This window comes from Erinaceus europaeus, chromosome 17 (assembly GCF_950295315.1).
Source record: "Erinaceus europaeus chromosome 17, mEriEur2.1, whole genome shotgun sequence".
In the NCBI taxonomy this organism is placed as follows: domain Eukaryota; kingdom Metazoa; phylum Chordata; class Mammalia; order Eulipotyphla; family Erinaceidae; genus Erinaceus; species Erinaceus europaeus.
The window spans coordinates 40,597,291-40,617,956 of record NC_080178.1 but is presented as its reverse complement, the minus strand read 5'-3'; the positions used below and the strand labels follow the sequence as shown (position 1 = coordinate 40,617,956).

Here is a 20,666-nt window from a genome sequence, read left to right as displayed (position 1 = left end):
TCCCTGGGCCAAGTGGCCCCTGGTGATCAGGTCTTCCCCGTGATCAGCCCAGGCTTTAATGAGCCACTGCCCCAGCAGAAGAGGCAGGAATGTGGGCCCTGAGCCAGGGGGGGCCTGTGCCAGGCTGTGGACTGGTGGACCATGTGCTATGGGGTTCAGCCAACAGGTCTACGGCCTGCAGGGCCCGTTAGGGCCAGGGAGAAGTAGCCTGTCCATGTGGTCCCTGGGTCTGTGTGTGCAAGTCCCACCCCTGGAGTGAGCACCAGGACTTGGGGTCCAGGAAGGACTGGAGGGAAGTCTGTGGCAATGTCTGTGCTTGAGCCAGATTCTTGAGAGGAGGAAAGCTTGGAGATTCAACTGTGGGTAGTTGTGTGGTGCCAGTGATGTCACTACTCCAGGCCATTTTCTCATTCATCTAGAGAGACAGAGATAGTAAGAAGCAGAGAGAGACTTGAGTTTCCTCCAGTGCTAGAGTATCTTCCATGCAGGGCCAGGACTCTAAGCTGGGTTGCAAGTATGGCAAAGTACACACCCTCCCTGTAAGGTTATCTCTCCAACCTGTAACAATTTTGAATTTAAAGTCTGTTTGTCTGGGGCCACTGAAATAGCTTGCTTAGATAGTGTGCTGCTTTGCCATGTGCATGACCCAGGTTCAAGCCTAGCCTCTACCAAACTGAAGGAAGCTGTGGTCTCTTTCACTCTCTGTTTGTATTTAAAATAATGATAAAATCCATTTGTCTGATATTAATGCAGCTATCCCAACTCCTTTCTGGTCATTATGTATGTGCAATATGTTTGCCTGTCCTTTCCCCCTCCCTTTCCTAAAACTGAACCCAGCTTTATGAAATAAAATATTTAAATTATAATTTGTTAAGTAAAACCAATAAATCAATGTTATTAAACAAAAGGTCAAATACTGAATAATTAATGGTGTTTTCACAAACAGCCATGACATTTTAGCCAGGAACTGGGCAGACACTTAGCTATAGTATACAATTCTCCTGCTCCCTCCTTCAATGTGCTGTCAGATCCCAAGGCCACTCAAAGCCCAGAGGCCTCTCTCCACTAAAGGCTCTGAATAAGCATGAGAGCGAGCACCAACATTTCACAGTTACTGTCTTCACATGGCTCTGGGAATGGATGGAGTACCTCACATCTGTGCCACTCTCATTCTCACTCCAACCTTTTTTTTTTTTTTAATTTTATATGTATTAATGAGAGAGATAGGAGGAGGGGAGAGAGAGAAATATGATGAACCAGAGCATCACTCTGGTACCTACATTGCCAGAGATCAAACTCAGAACCTCATGCTTGAAAGTCCAGTGCTTTATTTACTGCATTACCTTGCTCCAACTATTTATTTATTTATTATTTATTCATTTATTGCCTTCAGGGTTACCACTGGAGCTCAGTGCCAGCACTGCAGAGCCATAGTTCCTGGTGGGCATTTTTTCTTTTTCTTTCTTTTTTTTCCTTCCATTTTATTTGATAGGTCATAGAGAAATGAAGAGGGAAGGAGGAGACAGAGAGGGAGAGAAAGATACCTGAAGACCTGCTTCACTGCTCATGAAGTGTCCCCACTGCAAGTGGGGAATGGGGGCTTGAACCCAGTTCCTCACACAAGTCCTTGTTAACTGGGTGCACCACCACCCAGCCCCCTTCACTCTTTATTTTTAAAGAGAAATAAAAAGGAGAAGGAGAGATACTCAAAGGAAAAGAAGAACCATCATCTGCAAGAATCACAGTTCAAGCTCCCAGTCACCACTTAGGAATAGTTGCAGAGGGTGAAGACATATTTGCCCTTCTTCTGGTTGGTGATGTTCAGGGCATCCAGGAATAAGGCAGCACACAGAAAAGGTTATAGAAAGTTTATTGGAATAAACAAGAAGTAGTCACTAAGAGAAAGGACGGGTGGATGGTAACAAAGAGCCATCTGCCCCAAAGCTGAGACAGATTGAGGCATGTCAGCAAGGAGAGAGCTAGGCAGGTTATGTGCCTTTCAATGAAAACTGGGTCTGTGGGATAGCAGGGGGAAAGGTTGTGTGACCAGCCACCCTGACATCAGGGGCAGATTTCTGCCCTGTTCAATTGCCTCCTATTCAGTTGCCAGGTATGAAAGTCTTACCGTTTGATATTCAGAATGACTAGAAGCTGCTGGTAGTTTTGGCATTTGTAAATGTCTTAAGCCTGGAGGTTTCACTGGCCTAGCTTTGAATTGTCATCCTGGCAAAAAGCTTTTAATTTTATGCTATGTCAGGGGGTAAAATTCATAATCAGATGACATACAAACTCTCTCTGCTTCCTTCTTTTGTCTCTTACCCTCTATTAGAAAAAGAAAGAGTGAAAGAACAAATAAAAGGAAGTGAGGGAGGAAAAGGTCCAGTGACTCAAGCACAGACTGTTTTCCGGTTCGGTTCCTCTACTTTCCGCCTCAAAGTCCTTAGAGCTCTGGCTCTAAGGTCATCTATTGTAGTCATCATAGCACTGAGCCTTGGCTTTGACAAAAAACAAACAAACAAACAAACAAAACCCCAAAACTGCCCTGCTGACATCTGCCTTTTTCTTTCAGTTATTGCTGGGGCTTCACTATTCAAGTAAGCTATTTTACTGGCCCTCCAATTAGCAGCTCACATGAGTATCAATCTGGTGGTATTCATACCAGCCTTGCATCAGTAGAATAAAAAGTCAGCTCCTCCTGGCTCTGACCCACTTTCTCCCTTGACACTGTCACTGTCAGAAGTTAATTGTGGCTTGAGGCTTTTTTGTCCTTTTGAATCCCAGAGCAAGACAAGAGTTTCAAAGCAGAAACAACAGGAGGCTAACATCCATATTTAGAGAGGTCATTCCCTTTTACCAAGAGTTCTTTGCTGCTTCCTGTGCTTCCAAGCTATTTCAAATTATGCTGTTCTTTAACTTCAACTCGAAGAGTCACTTTTCACAATTCTATTTTTAAAAAATATTTATTTTCCCCTTTGTTTCCCTTGTTGTTTTATTGTTGTAGTTATTATTGTTGTTATTGATATCATCATTGTTGGATAGGACAGAGAGAAATGGAGAGAAGAGGGGAAGACAGAGAGGGGAAGAGAAACTGTCTTTTTCTATCTATCATACCTGTAGGCCTGCTTCACCGCCTGTGAAGCGACTTCCCCGCAGGTGGGGAGCCTGGGGCTGGAACCGGTCCTTGTGCTTTGTGCTACATGCGCTTAACCCGCTGCGCTACCACTCGAACCCCCCACATTTCTACTTTTTATTTTATTATAATGTTTTGTTTTGGATAGCAACAGAGAGAATAGAGGGGAGGGGAGTTAGAGAGGGAGAGAGAAAGACACCTGCAGCCCTGCTTCACCACTCATGAAACTCCCCCCTGGAATCAGGGCAACTCACTTCATTTCCTCCTGAACAGTGGGTGTGTCTCATTCATCGAGAAATCAGTTTCTCACTGGTGTGGGCTGTCCATGAGCTTTCAGACTATTTCTAGAGAGGGTCCTCCATTGCTGCCTACCATCTGGGAAAATGAAGACAGGTCCTTAGTGCTATCTCTCTAGGAGGTGCCTCGACAGGCCAGAGCCCCCATCTTTCCTGATGTCAAGGTTAACCCTGCTCCCTTAGGCCCCAGGAACCCAAACCAAGAGCACAGGCTTCCATCTGCAAAGTGGAAGGCTGTTCCTGGTGAGTGTCATGAAGCTCTGCTACTAGGTTCCAACCACCTTTCTCTTCCTGAAATGCTCAGTTACTGTATACTTCTATTTTCTAGAGCTCTGGCAAAGTCAGCTCTATTTTTTTTCTTACAGAATATCAACATGTTGTCATGTACAACATGAGTAAATGTTGTACAACATGAGTACATTTATGTGTACATGAGTACATATAAAACATGAGTACAGCTTCTTAACTCCCACCATGTCCCCAAGTACCTCTTCACCATCATGTCCTGGCTACCTGATGTATCCCTCACCCCTCCAGTTCAGAGTCCTTTGCTGAAATACACTCAACCCAGTCCAATTTTGTCCTTGTTTCCTTTTTCTTGCCTTGCTTCTTAAGTACCACCTATAGGTGAAATCACCTGGTATTCTTTCTGCTGCCTTATCTCTCTTCACATGATTCCTTCAAGTTCTATCCAAGATATGACAAACAAGAATGTTCCATCATTTTTCAGTCCTGTAGTATTCCACTGTGTATATACACTATGATGTTCTTATTGACACACCTATCATTTGACATCTCAGTTGCTTCCAGGTTTCAGATATTACAGACTGTGCTTCTATGAACATATGTTTTTTTTCCCCCCTTTTCTATGTTTCTTGGTGCATCTGTAAAGGGTGGGCTCTTGGAGCTCCTTCTTAGCTCTATCCTTTATTTGCCAGTCACTTGCCATGTGCCCTCAGGCAGGTCCTTTCCCTCTTTCTGAATCTAAGTCTCCCTGGCTATGAAATAGGTGACCTTGGTGATGGCAGCATGCTAAGTCTCTGAGGTGCTGGTTGGGGGAGGGGACTGAGAAGATGTCTGTGAGGAGGGTCTGTGGGGAACAGGAGTCACATAGCTAGCTCAGTAGAACCTGGGGACAGGAGGGTGGGTTAGACTTCCCCTCAGATGACTCAGCATAAGCAAAAGCAAGTCACATCCTATGTGATCAGGGTAGCAGAAGATGGGGCTTTTGACCTCTGGTGGGGGGGCACATCTACCTAAAAATGCCCCTGTGCCCCAGATATCACCCTTCCCTGTGACTTTGTCGGGGAACTTTAACTGTCCCTTAGGTTGCATTTGCCTAGCAGGCCCCCACCTGAGTGACACCCAGAAACCATTCAACCCTCCATATGCTCAGGGACTTCCTGTCACCTTGTCACCCCACAGATGAGGCACTGGAGAGGCCTATGGAGTTGAGGGACTGGCCATTCATTGGTCATCTGGCTGGGATTGAACCTGGGCTTTTCAAAGTCATAGTGGCTACACTGTCCTATCTTTTCAAGCCTGATCTGGTCCTCAGCAGGCTGTGCCACCCTCTCTGTGTCCTGTCTGGCCCCTTCATGGGCTGGGGACTCTGAGGACAATGGCTGAGCCTCTGGATGTTGACCAGATGGACTGATGGAAAGGGGCATGTCTGTGTGTGCCCAATCATTTCCCCGTCCTGTCTGTGGGGACATGATATGACAAGCTGTGAGACCAGCTTGCTGCACCTGAGTTTTCAGTCCCATGGGAATGGACTCTGGGGTGGACCTGGGCAGGGACAGTGATTTTTCCTGGCTTGGGCCCTCCCGAAGGCAGGATCCTCAGCACAACTGAGGAAGTGTGGGGAACCCTGTCGGTGCCTCTGTGCTGGGGCAGAGCCCCAGTGGCAGGTGGACAGTCGTGCACTGGGATCCCATGGTCAGCTCTGCTCTGTGGGCTACCCTACCTTCCCACAGCGGGGTGCTGGCCTGCTGAGGGAGCAGTTGGGCTCCCAGGATCCAGGCCAAGCTGTGAATTAAAAATGGCAGCCAGAGGCCTTGAAGAGAAAAAGAAGAGAGGGAAGAAGACAAAGATGTGGAGGAGAGACGGGGGCACGGAAAGGCTGGGTCTAGGAGCAGGGGGTCACCACGGCCTAGCATGTGTGGGGTGAGTTCAGCACCTGGGGTTCCCTGGCTGTCAGGGGTGAGGGACCCCCAGGTCCAGGCGCCGAGCTGCGTCTGGTGTCCCCTGGCGTCCGGCCGCCGCGTCACCTAAGCCAGTTGCCAGGGGCCGCAGCAGATGGCAGGGTTTAGGGTTCCCGCCGCGGGCGGGCGGGGGGGGGGGGGGGCGGGATTAGGTGAATTAGGGAGCCCCAGCCACCGCCGGCAGCCGCCAGCCCCTCGGCGCTATGGAGCCCCCCGCCGAACCCCGGGACACCCAGGACCCCACGGACACCGTCGACCCCGCCAAACAGCACGGCAAGTGGGCGCTCGTGCGCAGCCTGAACCTGGCGCTGAAGACGTGCGCGGTGCTGCCGGTGAGGGGCGGGAAGAGGGGCGGGAGGGGCCCAGCAGACCTCAGTTCCCCCCCCTCCGCGGGACTCTGTGCTCCAAAGCCTCGGGAGACCCGCACACCACCCGCGGAGGAGGGTTATCAAGCAGGTAGCCCCCAGCTCCACTCTAAATTTAGAGGCACTTTTGCTTTTACCCTGGGAACACCCTGGTAGAGAGAGGGGGCGGGGGGCGGTAGAGCTAGGAGTTCTCTCCAGGGGGCTTGTGGGTGACTGTGAGCGCGCGCGCGCGCGCGCGCGCGCGCGCGCACACACACACACACACACACACACACACACACACACACACACACACACACACACACACACACACACACACACACACACACACACACACACACACACACACACACACACACACACACACACACACACACACACACACACACCAGGCTGATAGAGGAATGCCCCAAGGCGCCCCTAGAGCAAGCAGCAGGCCTGGGGTGCTCAGCGGTGAATCCTAGCCAGGGCAGCTGGCATTTGTGGAGGTGGGACAGAGAAAGGGGTGTCTTTCCTCTTTACAGGTTTGTAGGGAGGCTTTCTGTCTTCCCATAGTCCTGGTGACACAACTGGGTTCTGAAGGGGGACTTGATCCCCCAAGGCAGCAGGCTTCCTCCCAAAGGGTGCCTCCAGGGTCTGGAGGCTCCCTTGGGAGCACCTCAGGACATTCCTTCTAGGAAATCTCCAGGCCACTGGCTGGACCAGAAACTCTTTTCTTCAGGGCTTAAGGCCAGGCCTGCTGGAAGCCTCTTAGTGGCCATGTGAGCTCCTTCTTCCAGCTCTAGTCTGGGACTCAGCTGGGCTGAGAAGACTCTAGTAAGTCCAGTCACATCTACTTCCTGTGTGGCCCCCTGGTCCCCCTTCTCTTGGATGTGAGCTTTGCTACCTGTCCACTCAGGGCTTTTTGATTTGGGTTATTCTCTGTTCTGTTTTCTGTGGGACCAGCTCTGGGCTCAGCCAGGGAATATGCCCTCACAGAGCTCCACATTGCCCTGTGAAGGCCTGCCAGTTGTTGAGGGCCCTGAGTGCTCCCCACACATGACACGAAGTTGGGTGCAGGACTAGAAAGAACAGTAGCTGATCATGGGGTTCAGTGAGGTAGCTGATCAGTGGGCAGCATCTTGTTCCCTGCTTGGCTCTGGGAACATCCTGCGTGTCTTTGTGTCTGTCTCAGACTCTTTTTCTTTCTCTCTCTCTCCATCTGTGTGCCCCACTCTACATGTTCTCTCTCTGTGTGTTACATGGTCATTCTCTCATACATGCTCACACACTCTCATCCTTTCTCTCTTCTCAAGACTCTAGCTGGGGATAGGGTGTCACAGATGGTCTCTGCCCTTTGAGGACTAGTGAGAATGGGAGAGAGAGCAGTGTCCCAAGCCTGGTGCTAGCTGTTGGGGGCAAACCTGGGGGTCAGGGAGCCAGATAATGGCCCCTACTGTCCCTGCTGTCCACACAGCAGCCAGAGTGCAACTCAGGACTTGCACATGTATTTTCTGTCAAACCTTCCTCAGTGGCTTCTCCCCTGCCTGTGGCTTACAAAGTCTGCCTATGTCACTCGTATAGCCCCACTTCATTTGGCTCCAGCCAGGGTTGTCTGCTCACTGCTCTGTCCCCAGAGTCTGCAGCAAGATGGCTGCACAATGGACAAGTCACAAATATGTACCAAATAAATGAATTGGTGGGGCATGGAGGTGGGGTCCCAGGAGAGAGTGGTTTGCTCTGGGTCTGGGCAGACCAGGTTGCTTTCTGTATGTCAGGGGAACAGCCAAAGGTGCAAGTGCAGCTGGAAGCACAGCTCAGGCTGAAAACAGTGGCTCTTCACCAGGTCCTCCCACAGTGAGCTCACTGCTCTCCCCTTCTGCCTCAGGGCCTTCCCAGGTGCTGTTCCTCTGCTCAGGTTCCTACCCCTGTTTCCTTCTTTGCTTTTTTTTTTTTTAGTATTTATTTATTTATTTATTCCCTTTTGTTGCCCTTGTTGTTTTTATTGTTGTAGTTATTATTGTTGTCATCATTGTTCGATAGGACAGAGAGAAATGGAGAAAGGAGGGGAAGACAGAGAGGGGGAGAGAAAGATAGATACTTGCAGACCTGCTTCACCACCTGGAAGCGACTCCCCTGCAGGTGGGGAGCCGGGGGGCTCGAACCGGGATCCTTACCCTGGTCCTTGTGCTTTGCACCATGTGCGCTTAACATGCTGCACTACCACCCAACTCTCCCTTTCTTTTTTCTAAGAAGACCCAGAACTCATTTACTTCTTACTTCTTTTTTTAAATTTATTTACTTTTGAGAGAGATGCAGAGAGAGAGAGAGACAGAGAGAAACACCAGAGCACTGCTCAGCTCTGGCTTAGGGTGATGCGGGGGTTTGAACCTGGGACTTAGGAGCCTCAGGCATGAGAGTCTGTTTGCATAGCCATTATGCTATATCCCCTGCCTGCTTCTTACTTCTTATAAAGTGGCATCAGATCCCCGTCTTATCTACCAGCAGTGTGTTATTCTCCTTCCCGGCACTCACCACTGTCCATAGTAGTTGTGTCAGCGTACTCAGTAGTTTCTTTTCTTTCAAACTGAGTTTTTTGTCAATTGACCATGAGAGAGAGCAGAGCCCTGTTCCATTATATGTGGAGCCTGGGAGCTAAGCTAGCCTCCCATGTGCAAAGCATAGGCTCTGTATGCTGAGCCACTTCTCCACTCCCTCAGCAGCTGATTTCCAGTCTCCCCCCAACTAGAATGTAGTTGATCACCTCTCCCTCCCCAGCATTTATTCATTGGTTTCATTTCTTTTTCCTTTTGTTACCGTTATTATTTTAACCAGAGCACTGCTCAGCTCTGGCTTATGGTGGTTCAGAGGATGGAGTCTGGGACCTCAGAGCTTTAGGCATGAGAGTATTTATTTATTTATTTATTTATTTATTTTGCAGAACCACTATGCCCCCCTCTCACACTGTTACACTGTCACTCTCTTGTGCAACATTTATTTGTTTATAGTTTGTGGCATCAGAGAATGAACCCAGGACCATGTACATGTGGGAGACCACTGTTGAGTGGGATACCTGGGCTGATTTTTCACTCATTTATTTGAGAGGAAGAGAGCAAGAGGAGAGAGGAGAAGCACCACTGCACAATCCCTTGTGCATCCTCCTATGTGGGCCTTCTCCTGGCCATTCCCCATCAGTTACATCATCTCTATCTTGTGCGTTGTTGGAGCCCACCTTGCATTTGTTGAGGGTACCACAGTGCTGAACTTGGTTATCCCAATTTTGCTGCTGTCCCTCTGGTTTTGTATGGGCTTCCCTGTGCCCTCGATGAGTGTTTGGTGATAGCAGGACTTGGTGCCAAACACTGCAGGTGACATTGACAGGGTGCCCCATCCTTCTAGATGGGGAACCCACTGCCACACCAAGGTAGGAGGCTATGTGGCCAAAGAGTGTCACTGTGAGGAATTCGTGACATCCAGAGCCTAGGATGTTGGCAGAGGCCATTGGGGGCTATGTGGTGATTTTTCCCAGGAGGTGACTGACTGTTCCCCTTGCTCACCTGCTGGCTTTCCTCCACCTGCCCACAGGGGGACTATGTCTGGATGGACCTGAGATCTGGCCAGGAGTTCGACGTGCCCATCGGGGCAGTGGTGAAGCTCTGCGACTCTGGGCAGATCCAGGTGGTGGACGATGAAGGCAATGTGAGTGTCCCCTCACTTCACCCCACCCCCATGCCTTGGGTGACACAGGCAGGTAGCTGGCCTGAGCTGGGACTAGGCAAATGTGCACCCCACTTCCATTTCTGATACCTCCTCCTTCCAAGGGGCTGTCTCCACTACCTCAGAGAGAGGTTTGTTTGCTTGTTTGTTTATTTGTTTGGGGGGAGGCAGAGAGAGAGAGAGAGAGCCTCACTGTGGCACATATGCTGCTGAGGATTCAACTCAGGAACGCATGCTTGAGGGTCCAATGTTTTATCCACTGTGCCCCTCCTGGACTACCTTCCTCTGGTATTCCACACCCACTAGGGAAACCACCACCTCCAGATGTTGGCAACTCTGTGACTTTAGTTCTGTCTCTGGGATCTCACAGCATCCATGAAAGGCAGAAAAAGCAGCAGCTGTGATGATGAGGGGAAACAGGCACAGAGAGGGACCACTAGGACTGGCCACACAGTGAATAATTGATGGGTTTGGGATTTGAACCTGGGACCTCCAAGGATGCACTTCCTCTCTGGAATCTCAGTGGCAACCTGGAGCTCCATCTCTCTTAACCACATTGTTTGTCTCCCCAGACTTTAGAACAGAGTACAGGCAATATGACCCCTACCCTCCAACTCCAGGTTCCAGGTAGAGAACCCAGAGGAGGCCACTGTGAGGCTGCAGTCACAGGAGGGGACCACAGACAGGCTCCTTGAGTGGAGTCTGGAGACTATGCCCATGGCTCAAGTTTCACTTGGGTCCCATTGCATGTCAGCTGGTGTCCCCATACCTCTGTCACCGGATCCCAAAGGTTCCCTCCCAGCTGTCTCCACTATGGCCTCGCAGGTGGGGGCTGTCTGGCAGGGAGGGCTAAACGTGGCTGTCCAGGAGCGGGTTGGGTTGGCTTTGGTAGCATTGGGCCACGGGGACCTGACATCCCCTTCGAGGAGTTTTTGCACTCTTAGGCCCTCCCTGCCCCTTGGCCAGCTGGTTTACCCTCTGGTTTCCATAGACCTCAGAGGAGGCAGTTCAGCGTAGGCTCTCTGGGAAGATTTGTTGAAGATAAGCTGGGCAGTGGAGTATAAGTCACCATGCTTGAGGACCCCACCTGCAGGGGGCAAGTTTCACAAGTAGTAGAGCAGTTCTGTAGGCAACCCTCTTCCCCTCCCTCTCCCCCTACTCCTTTTCTTTCAACCTCTATCAAGTCTCTGACATTCATTCAGGGATAATTCCTAGTTCATTCATGCATTCCTTCCTTTCTTCCATAGAAAGACCCTCCCAAAGTTCTATTCCAGCCCTCTCACTTCTTTTTAGGTTTATATATTTACTATCAATAGTGAAGCGGAGACATAGAGAGAACCAGAGCATCACTCCAACACATGTAGTACCTGGGATCAAATTCAGGACCTCAAGCTTGAAAGTCCTTCATTATCCCTGTGTGCCTCTTCCCTGCTGCCTATGTTTCTGTCCTGGTTCCATATTGGCCTGCACCTTTGCACCTGTGGACATGAACCCTCAGAGGATGACCCCTGCTGGGATCCCCCAATGCATGAAAGGGGTAGGGAGAGGCCCAGATCTGCCACTTGGCTGCTTGACTGGGCATGTTCCTTTCCTTTCAGATGGTGCTTACCTTACCATAAAAGGAGAGCTGACCACTGTGTTGTGGGGTGTTATGAGGGTCCAGTGAGATCCTACATCTCCACTGTAAGAGCAGACAGCATCAGAGTAGTAATACCAGCAAGGGCAGAGCCAATAGTGGGCACCTGCAGGAGTAAAATAAAGACTGGTCTTCACTGTATTAAATAATGCCCTGACACCCCTATGACAGAATTGTCCCCACTTCGTAGATGAGGGCATGGGGGCTCAGAGAAACAGTTGATGGACACAGGGACACAGGCCACATGGTGTCAGGGCCACCTCTTAACCTCTCTGCTGAGCTGGGACCAATGATTGGGGGTAAGCAGGCACAGCAGACAGTGGCCAGGAGCACACCCCCCACCCCAGCCCACACTGGGACTGATTCAGAAAGCAAGAAGGGGCAGTAAGGTGGAAGGAATTTTCCAACTGGATCAGCCTTTATCAAAAATAGGGGACCTGAGCAAGAGGAATGTTCCACAGGGATTGGAAAGTCTGGAGATTCTTCTGTGTCACCACCTGAAGGTCTCACAGACACCTTGAGGAAGAGGGACACTTGATGGCCTGATCTGGGCTGACATCCTCCTGGCCCAGGGGGCACTATAAAATACTAGGTGAACTGGAGTTACCACTCACAGTTTACTAACCTTGTGTGTGTGTGTGGGGGGGAGACCACCACCCTCCACTGAGTCTCCTTTGTAATGTGAAGTGGGAGGGCTGGAATAGATACTTGGGAGGGTCTTTCCATAGACCTGTTTCCCCAGCAGTCACCAGCCTATCCTTTGCCCCCTTAGATGTCCCCTGCCATGTCATTTGTGCCTGGACCAGTGACAGAGCAGTTGGAATTTGGCCTCTTAGCCTTGAGGATGGAGTAGTGTGGGGGGCAAGACTTGAGTGCAGTCAGCCCACCCCCACTCAGGGCTACCACAGCCACCACAGTGGGAGCCCATGCCCCCCTCCTGGGAAGCCATCCAAGTTCCTGACTGGCCCCAGGCTCCCAGGCCAGCCTTTCCCCTGCTCCACAGAAATAAACCCTCTGGGCCCACTTGGCCTCAGCTCCACAGCAACTGCCCTGCCCCTGTCTCTTCCTTCACCATGCCACTCCTCGCCAGCCTGAGAGCTCTGCTTTTGCTGAAATTCCCTAAGCCTGGACTCTCCATCCTTCTCCCCCCATCCCCAACCTCCTTTCACACAGGCCCCTCCCAGATATCAGGCCATCTCCTCCTAGAGCCTGATCTAAAGCAGCTACCTGGTGACTCTCCAGCCAGATGCCTGCTTGTTTATTTTTGGCATGCTATGAAATCACTTTCTGTGCACTTGCTTAGCAGAAACTGCACTTGAGGACAAAGTCTATCTAACCTCACTGATCACCCTATTCCATTCCATCCGACAAAGTGTCAGTGTGGGACAGGGCAGTAATCCCCTTTAAAATAACCTGGCCTGGGCTCAGGTTCCTGCCCTGCCCACCTAAGTCTGTGGAGAAGCCCCTTAGAGGGGGAATGGCTGTCCGCGGTCCGACACCATCCTCACCCACGGTTAGAACTGAGTGTCAGGCGGAGAGCTTCAGGCCATCACCAGGGTGGCCCAGCCAGGGGCTTGACCCTCTGGACTCCCCCTTCAGCTCCCAGAAACCTGGGCTCCAGAGCTTGACGCCGGTGCTTCCCCTCCCCGCAGGAACACTGGATCTCCCCGCAGAACGCCACGCACATCAAGCCCATGCACCCCACGTCGGTCCATGGCGTGGAGGACATGATCCGCTTGGGCGACCTCAACGAGGCGGGCATCCTGCGTAACCTGCTCATCCGCTACCGGGACCACCTCATCTATGTGAGTGTGGCCGGGGCTCCAAGGCCCCGCCCCGGCCTCTGAGGCCCCACCAATTGGCTCTCCCCGCCCACTGCACCCCACCCACTCGCCCGCCCAGGAGGCTCGCCCCACCCACCCACATTGCTGCCTGCGAGGCTACTGCTGCCTGTGAGGAGGCCTCCTCCCTACTCTGGGCAGTCCACACTCCATTCAGTCTCTCTCTCGCTCCCTCTCAGCTCCTGGCCTCTCCAGAATTGGAGAGGATGTTTCCCTGCCTTGCAGACTCCCCAGGTTTGTGGAGGATGGGTGAGATCCACAGTTAAAAAAATTTGCCACCACAGTCATCACGGGCTCTGTGCCTGCATGACTCTCTGGTTCCCAGTGGTTTTCCTTTCCTTGTTTCTGTCCATCTTTTATTCTTCTTTTTTTTTCTCTAATACACAGAGAAATAGAGAAAGACACATGCAGCATTGTTTCACCACTCGTGAGCTTCCATACACACTTTGCCCATCCCGTGATTATGATGGGGGGTTTGAATCCAAGTCCTTGCACATGCTAAGGTGTGTTCTATTGGGTACACCCTGGCCTGATTGAGACCATGTTATTATTATGTTTACTTTTAGACCAGAGCACTGTTCAGCTCTGGCTTATGGTAGGGCTGGGGATAAGGTGTGTTCTATTGGGTACACCCTGGCCTGATTGAGACCATGTTATTATTATGTTTACTTTTAGACCAGAGCACTGTTCAGCTCTGGCTTATGGTAGGGCTGGGGATTGAACCTGGGACCTCAGAGCCTCAAGCAAACATTATTTTTTTAAGGGACACTGGGGAATGAACTAAGGGTCTCATACTGAATGGCCTCCCTGGCCCAGTGTTTTGTTTTAAATCTCTTTCTTCCTGCCTTTCTACCTTTCCTTCCTCCTCCCTCACTCCCTTCCTTCCTTCCTTCCCTCCTTTCGTTTTCTTCTTTCATTGCCACTAGAGTTATTGCTGGGGCTTAATGCCTGCATGAGAATCTACTGCTCCCAGTAGTCATTTTTCCTACCCCCCCTTTATTTAATAGGACAGAGAGAAATAGAGAAGAGAAAGGGAAATAGAAAGGGAGGGAGACACCTGCAGTACATGCTTCACCATTCATGGGGCTTCCTCTCTGCAGGTGGGGGCTGGGAGGTTTGAACTAGGGTCCTTGTGTATTGTAACATGTGTAGTCAAGTGGGTACACCACTGCCCAATCATATATATATTAGAGCACTGCTCAGCTCTAGTTGATGATGGTACTGGGGATTGAACTTGGGATCTGAGGGCCTCTGGCATGAAGATTTTTCTGCATAACCATTATGCTGTCTCCTATGCCCTAGTTTTTTTTTTCTTAGCTAGGCAAAACTATATTTATAATTTTCAGGGAAATCTGGGTAACTTTCTATTAGATTCTTTTTTTATTTTTTTATTTATTTAAGAAAGGATTAATTAACAAAACCATAGGGTAGGAGGGGTACAATTCCACACAATTCCCACCACCCAATCTCCATTTCCCACCCCCTCCCCTGATAGCTTTCCCATTCTCTATCCTTCTGGGAGCATGGACCCAGGGTCATTGTGGGTTGCAGAAGGTAGAAGGTCTAGCTTCTGTAATTGTTTCCCCACTGAACATGGGTGTTGACTGGTTGGTCCATACTCCCAGTCTGCCTCTCTCTTTCCCTAGTAGGGTGGGCCTCTGGGGAAGCGGAGCTCCAGGACACATTGGTGGGGTCTTCAGTCTAGGGAAGCCTGGCCGGCATCCTGATGACATCTGGAACCTGGTAACTGAAAAGAGAGTTAACATACAAAGCCAAACAAATTGTTGAGCAATTATGGACCCAAAGCTTGGAATAGTGGAGAGGAAATGTTAGGGGGGTACTCACTGCAAACTCTAGTGTACTTCTGCTTTCAGGTATATATTTTGCAGTAGTTTACGGATACGTGTGAACATATGCTCTATCTCAGGGGACCTGGTGTATATCTAGGTTTGGGGACTTTGTTAGAAAGTGAACCAACCACCTGAGATAAAATTAGAGTATACTATGAAAGGAAAGGTCTCACCCGAGTAATGAAGTTGAAGGGTCGTCATTCCACACGTGAAGTCTCTGGACACAGTCTGAAGTGAAGCATGTTGAGGTGGAAATCGTTGTGTTGGTTAGGTTGTGATCGGCAGATGCAATCTTATTTGATATGGATTGGGAGAGGCATATGGGAAAGTGGGCCCTATCCAAGGGTTCCAGGACTGGGGGAAGTAGGGGCTCTATAGTGGAGATGTGAGGTTCCTGCTGTCTTAGGGTTCAAAAAGACTATCGATAGTTAATGTTATCATCACATTATTTGGTAATTGGGTTAACTTTGAAAAGTCCTTTTGTTAGGGTTTGCTGTACAGTATCCAGTATCTTGTATATAGCTGTGCTATTGGTTGCTTCTGATCTACTTGGTCTAGGCTTTTGAGAGAATCTGCATATCAATTACACAGCCTATATATTGAAAAGATTCAGTTTGTGTTTTGAAAAACTTCGAGACATACAATTAATTTTCCCCCTTTCGTATTAATTAACTAGTGATTTATATGACTACATTTTACTAGGAGTGTACATAAACACCATTCCCACCACCGAAAGACTGTGACCCATCCTTCCCACCCACTCCCACCCCCCACTGTCCCAGGAAGGTGCATGTCTACCCCTCACCACAGGGTTTTTACTTTGGTGCCCTACTTACAATTTGGTCAGGTCCTGCTTTTAGTTTCCCTTTCAGATCTTCTTACTCAACTTCTGTTGATGAGTGGGATCATCCCATACTCATCTTTATCTTTCTGACTTAGCTCACTTAACATAATTCCTTCTAGCTCTGTCCAAGATGGGTCAGAGAAGGTGGGTTCATTGTTCCTGATAGCTGCATAGTATTCCATTGTGTATATATACCACAGCTTTCTCAGCCACTCATCTGTTGTTGGGCACCTGGGTTGCTCCCAGGTTATAACTATTATGAATTGTGCTGCTTCTTCTTCTTCTAGCGTTTGCCCTTCTTCCGTAGCCATTCAACAGCGTCAGGTTGAGCCTGATGTAAAGTTTCAAGACCTCCTTTGAATCTGGAGAGGTAGCAGTCGTTGACTATGTGGGTCATAGTCTGTCTGTAGCCGCAGGGGCAGTTCGGGTCGTCTCTGGCTCCCCAGCGATGGAACATAGCAGCGCACCGGCCATGGCCTGTTCGATAGCGATTGAAGAGGACCCAATCATAACGTGCTAGGTCAAAGCCGGGTTGACGCTTACAGGGGTCTGTGATGCGGTGTTTGTTCTTTACCTCAGCTGACTGCCAACTCTGTTTCCAAGAGTCTGGAACAGAGAAGTTCAGTGTAGGCGTAGGGGACCAGATTGGGTGACGAGATGTCAAGCGTTGGACAGGGTGGGCGAAGATATCCGCGTATATTGGCAGGTCCGGTCGAGCGTAGACGTGGGAAATTGTGCTGCTATGAACATAGGAGTACACACCTCTTTTTGGTTGGGTGTTATGAAGTATGCCCTAGTTTTTGAATTCTATATATATTTAAAGAAGGAAAAGAGAGAGGAGACTGAGGAGAGACCACAGCAGTGCTCCACCCTCAATGGAAACACTCCCTTGCATGTTCCCATGTGGTGCTAAAGGTCAAACCTAGGGCCTCATACCCAGCATGGTGTGTGCTCTGCCTGCCAAGTGACATCCTGGCCCCAGAGCAGGTTTTCAAGCAGCAGCTGGGCATTTGTCCCACCACACACTGTGTCCATTTCTAACCGTGCTGAGCCCTGGTCACTTCACGGCTCTGGTTACCTGAACAGAGAATCACTTGCCCAGAGGAGTTCCTCAGATTACCCCACTTCTGCTGGGCTGGGCAGGTGCTCAGTCTCTAACTGTTCCTGGTTGCCTGCATCATCTATTTTCCCTGGAGTCCAAGGAACATCCCCAACCCTAATTGGGTGGTCACAGAGACTGGAGGGTTGGCCTCTGGGGAACGAATGACAGGGTCCCTTGGGGCTGACAGAGACTAGAGCTCTGATCTGGGATACTCACCAACGTTCAGGTGTCAGCATGTGGCCTTTGGCAAGTTCCTCTCCATCTCTCATCTCAACTTTTCTGTGGGGCAGCTCGCTCCAGGTTCCCTGCCTCATCAGCCATTGAACAATGGAGGGTCAGAGTGGCCCCCAGGGGGTCTTGGGGTAGCTCCACGTGTCGGTGGCAAAGTGCACTCGGAGATAAGGAGTTGGCCCTGGGAGAACCTCAGTGGGGCAACTCATTTATTGAAGGAAAAATCAGGCAGATATACCCATAACTTGGGGGGAAGGTTGAGGTAACTATTAACCCAAACACAGACTAAGACAATGCATAATCACATTTTAACCTACAGACTATTTGATCACAAGGAAAATGTTATTACAGAAGGTTTGGTCACAAGTTTTACAATGTACATTTTTCCAGAGGTAGATTGCAGGCACTTTAGGGCAAATGGGGTGGGGGGCAGCTAAACATTCAGGATGTTTGCTGGCAGTTTTCAAGTTAACCACACACAGTAATCCGTGGCTTTTTAATTAAAGAAGGAGATGGGGGAAGGTGGCATGTGTAGAAAGGCACCCATGTCTGGGGATCCAGCCAAATTCCAGAGGTCAGGGGTACCTGCCATATCTCAACCCGCAGAGGTGTGTGTGTGGAGGGTCTGGGATCAGACCCACTTAGACCTCATGAAAACTATGGCCTGGACTTTCAGGGACAGTGGGCCAATCATCCAACACTTTCTCCCAGCATAGTGTGTAGGAGGGCATCTCTTGGATGCATACTCTATCAAGCTGTGTGTCTCTGCAGACTTGTGGCCTGCTGAAAGACCCCAGACTGGCAGGCCCAAACTTTTCCTGGAAGAGGAGGATGGAAAACTAGAATTGGTTCCAGAAATACCAGATCTCTGACTCCAGAGGGGTTCCTGATCTTTGCCAGGGGACTTGATGCCCCCTGGGGACCTCTTCTTGTGCTGTGTCCAGTGCCCTTGACCCCACAGGGTTTTATTTCTGGAGACCTGAGTAGGAGGCATTAACCCTCTGCTGACTTTGGACCTTGAAGAGAATGGCTTAGGGAGCAGATCACTCAGTGTCAGTCCTTCTCCTGACTCACCTTACTGAGTGTGGTGCCCTCGGGTTTCATCCAAGTCATAGCATAGATCATGTCATTGTTTCTTATAGTCACCACAGCTGCCACTTTTCTACCACTGGGCTACTGGGTTGATTCCATGTCTTGGATGTCGTGACTGGTCCTGTGTGAACACGGGTACTCAAAAATCTTTTCAGTAACAGTTTTGTGTTCTCCAGCTCAACCCCTGGGAGGGGAATTGCTGGACCATATAGTGGCAATCATTTTAATTTTCTTAGAACCCACTGAATTGAGAGGGGAGATAGAGAGAGACAGAGAGACACCTGCAGCTTTGCTTCGGGGCACCAGGGGCTTGAACCTGGGCCCTTGAGATTGTAATGTGAGCATTAACCAGGTGCACCACCTCCTGGCACCTTGAAATTCTATCTTGATTGCCAGAAACAAGTGCGGATGTAGTTTGGGTGAGGGGAGGGAAGGGCTCCTTGTGTACTAAATGTAAATCAGGACTCTGTGGGGGGGGGGGCGGGGGATCACTTGCTTTTTCAGTCTCTTTTCACTCTTTTGACTTTTTTTTAAATTAGTAATTTAACAGTATTTTACACAACTGTAAGACTTCAGAGGTATAATTTCAAGCCCAAACCTGGTGTGTGTGTGTGAGTTGCTACACACATCAAAGATCTGATTCTCCTCTCCCCTCCCAGTAGTCAACATAGTTCTCACAAAGTCCAAAAGGCAGTTTAGTTATCATCTTTTTCCCCCTCAAATTCATTTACTTTAGTCCTCTGTATTCTACATAGGAGAGAAAACATCTTGTAGTTGTCCTTCACCTCTTATTTAACTTTGCACAGTCACCTCCAGTCCCATCCATTTTGTTTCAGTGATGGACATTTAGGCTGCTTCTTTTTTTTTTTTCCCTCCAGGGTTATTGCTGGGCTCGGTGCCTGCACCATGAATCCACCGCTCCTGGAGGCCATTTTTCCCCCTTTTTGTTGCCCTAGTTGTTGCAGCCTCGTTGTGGTTATTATTGCCATTGTTGACATTGCTTTGTTGTTGGATAGGACAGAGAGAAATGGAGAGAGGAGGGGAAGACAGAGAGAGAGGGGGAGAGAAAGATAGACACCTGCAGACCTGCTTCACCGCCCGTGAAGAGACTCCCCTGCAGGTGGGGAGCCGGGGGCTCGAACCGGGATCCTTACACCGGTACCTGCGCTTTGCGCCACGTGCGCTTAACCCACTGCGCCACCACCCGATCCCCCATTTAGGCTGCTTCTACTCTTTGATCATTGTGAATAATGCAGCTATGAGTATAGAGGTGCACATGTCCCTTCAAACTAGTGTTTGCATGTCCTTTGGATAAATGCCTAAGAGTGGTACAGCTGGCTTATAAGATAATCCCATTTCTATTTGTGTAAGTACTCTCCACACAGTCTTCCAAAAGGGCTGCACCAGTTTGCATTCCCACTATCAATGTACTAAATTCCCTTTTTCTCCACATTTTTGCCAACTCATGCCATTTCCTGTTTTGTTTATACAGGTTATTCTCATAGGTGTGAAGCTCAGTGCTGTTTTAATTTTAATTTCTTTAATGATAAATGATATGGAATCTTTTTTATATGTCCATGGGTCATCTGAATGTCTGATGTAGAGAACTGCCTATTCTGGTCTTTTGCCCACTTTTGTATTGGGTTGTTTGGTTTTTGTTGTTGACATGGATGATATATATATTTGCCTCCAGGGTTATTGCTGGGGCTCGGTGCCTGCACTACGAATCCACTGCTCCTGGAGGCCATTTTTTCCCTTTTGTTGCCTTTGTTCATCAGTGTTGTTGTTACTAGTATTGTTGTCATTGTTGTTGGATAAGACAGAGAGAAATGGAGAGAGGAGGGGAAGACAGAGAGGGGGAGAGAAAGATAGACACCTGCAGACCTGCTTCACCGCTTGTGAAGTGACTCCCTTGCAGGTGGAGAGCCAGGGGCTTGAACCAGGATCCTTCCGCCAGTCCTTGTGCTTTGTGCCACAAGTGCTAAACCCGGTGTGCTACAGCCCAGCCCCCAACCTGGATGATATTTTATTAACCGTTTGATTCCAGTCTCTTGTTAGATATATGATGTGCAAATGCCTTCTCCCCTTGCTTAGTTGTGTTTCTGGCTTTTGCAGAAGGATCACATTTCACCCAAGGCACAACAACGCTTCTCTACCACATGTGAAGCTTCTTCTTTGATGGTACTCTATGTGCTGGCTGGAAACTTGAACCTGGATCTTTGAGTGTGGTAAAATGTGCGCTCTACCACATGGGCTAAATTCCAGCCCCAACACTGAAGTTTTTAAAATGCTTCTTCTGGGGTCAGTAGCTAGCTCACCTGGCAGAGCACAGTCTTACATTGTGTGAGGCACTGTGTTTGAGCCCTGCTACCACATGGA

At 49.5% G+C, this 20,666-nt stretch overlaps 1 protein-coding gene across 11 annotated transcripts in view; it reads left to right on the top strand.

Moving 5' to 3' along the window:
• The window catches only part of MYO7A (myosin VIIA), a 70,751-nt gene that overhangs the window by 2,478 nt on the left and 47,607 nt on the right, over nucleotides 1-20,666 (top strand). For 3 of the 11 annotated variants that reach the window (XM_060176720.1, XM_060176713.1, XM_060176712.1), the window contains exons 1-3: nucleotides 5,810-5,962; nucleotides 9,560-9,673; nucleotides 12,980-13,132. In XM_060176720.1, coding sequence (XP_060032703.1) covers nucleotides 5,834-5,962; nucleotides 9,560-9,673; nucleotides 12,980-13,132 — 396 coding nt within the window. In that variant the 5' untranslated portion in view covers nucleotides 5,810-5,833. Of the gene's footprint in view, nucleotides 1-5,753; nucleotides 5,963-7,776; nucleotides 7,821-9,559; nucleotides 9,674-12,979; nucleotides 13,133-20,666 lie in introns of those variants that run through there. The other 8 variants (XM_060176723.1, XM_060176714.1, XM_060176717.1 and 5 more) reach the window with 5 other exon arrangements.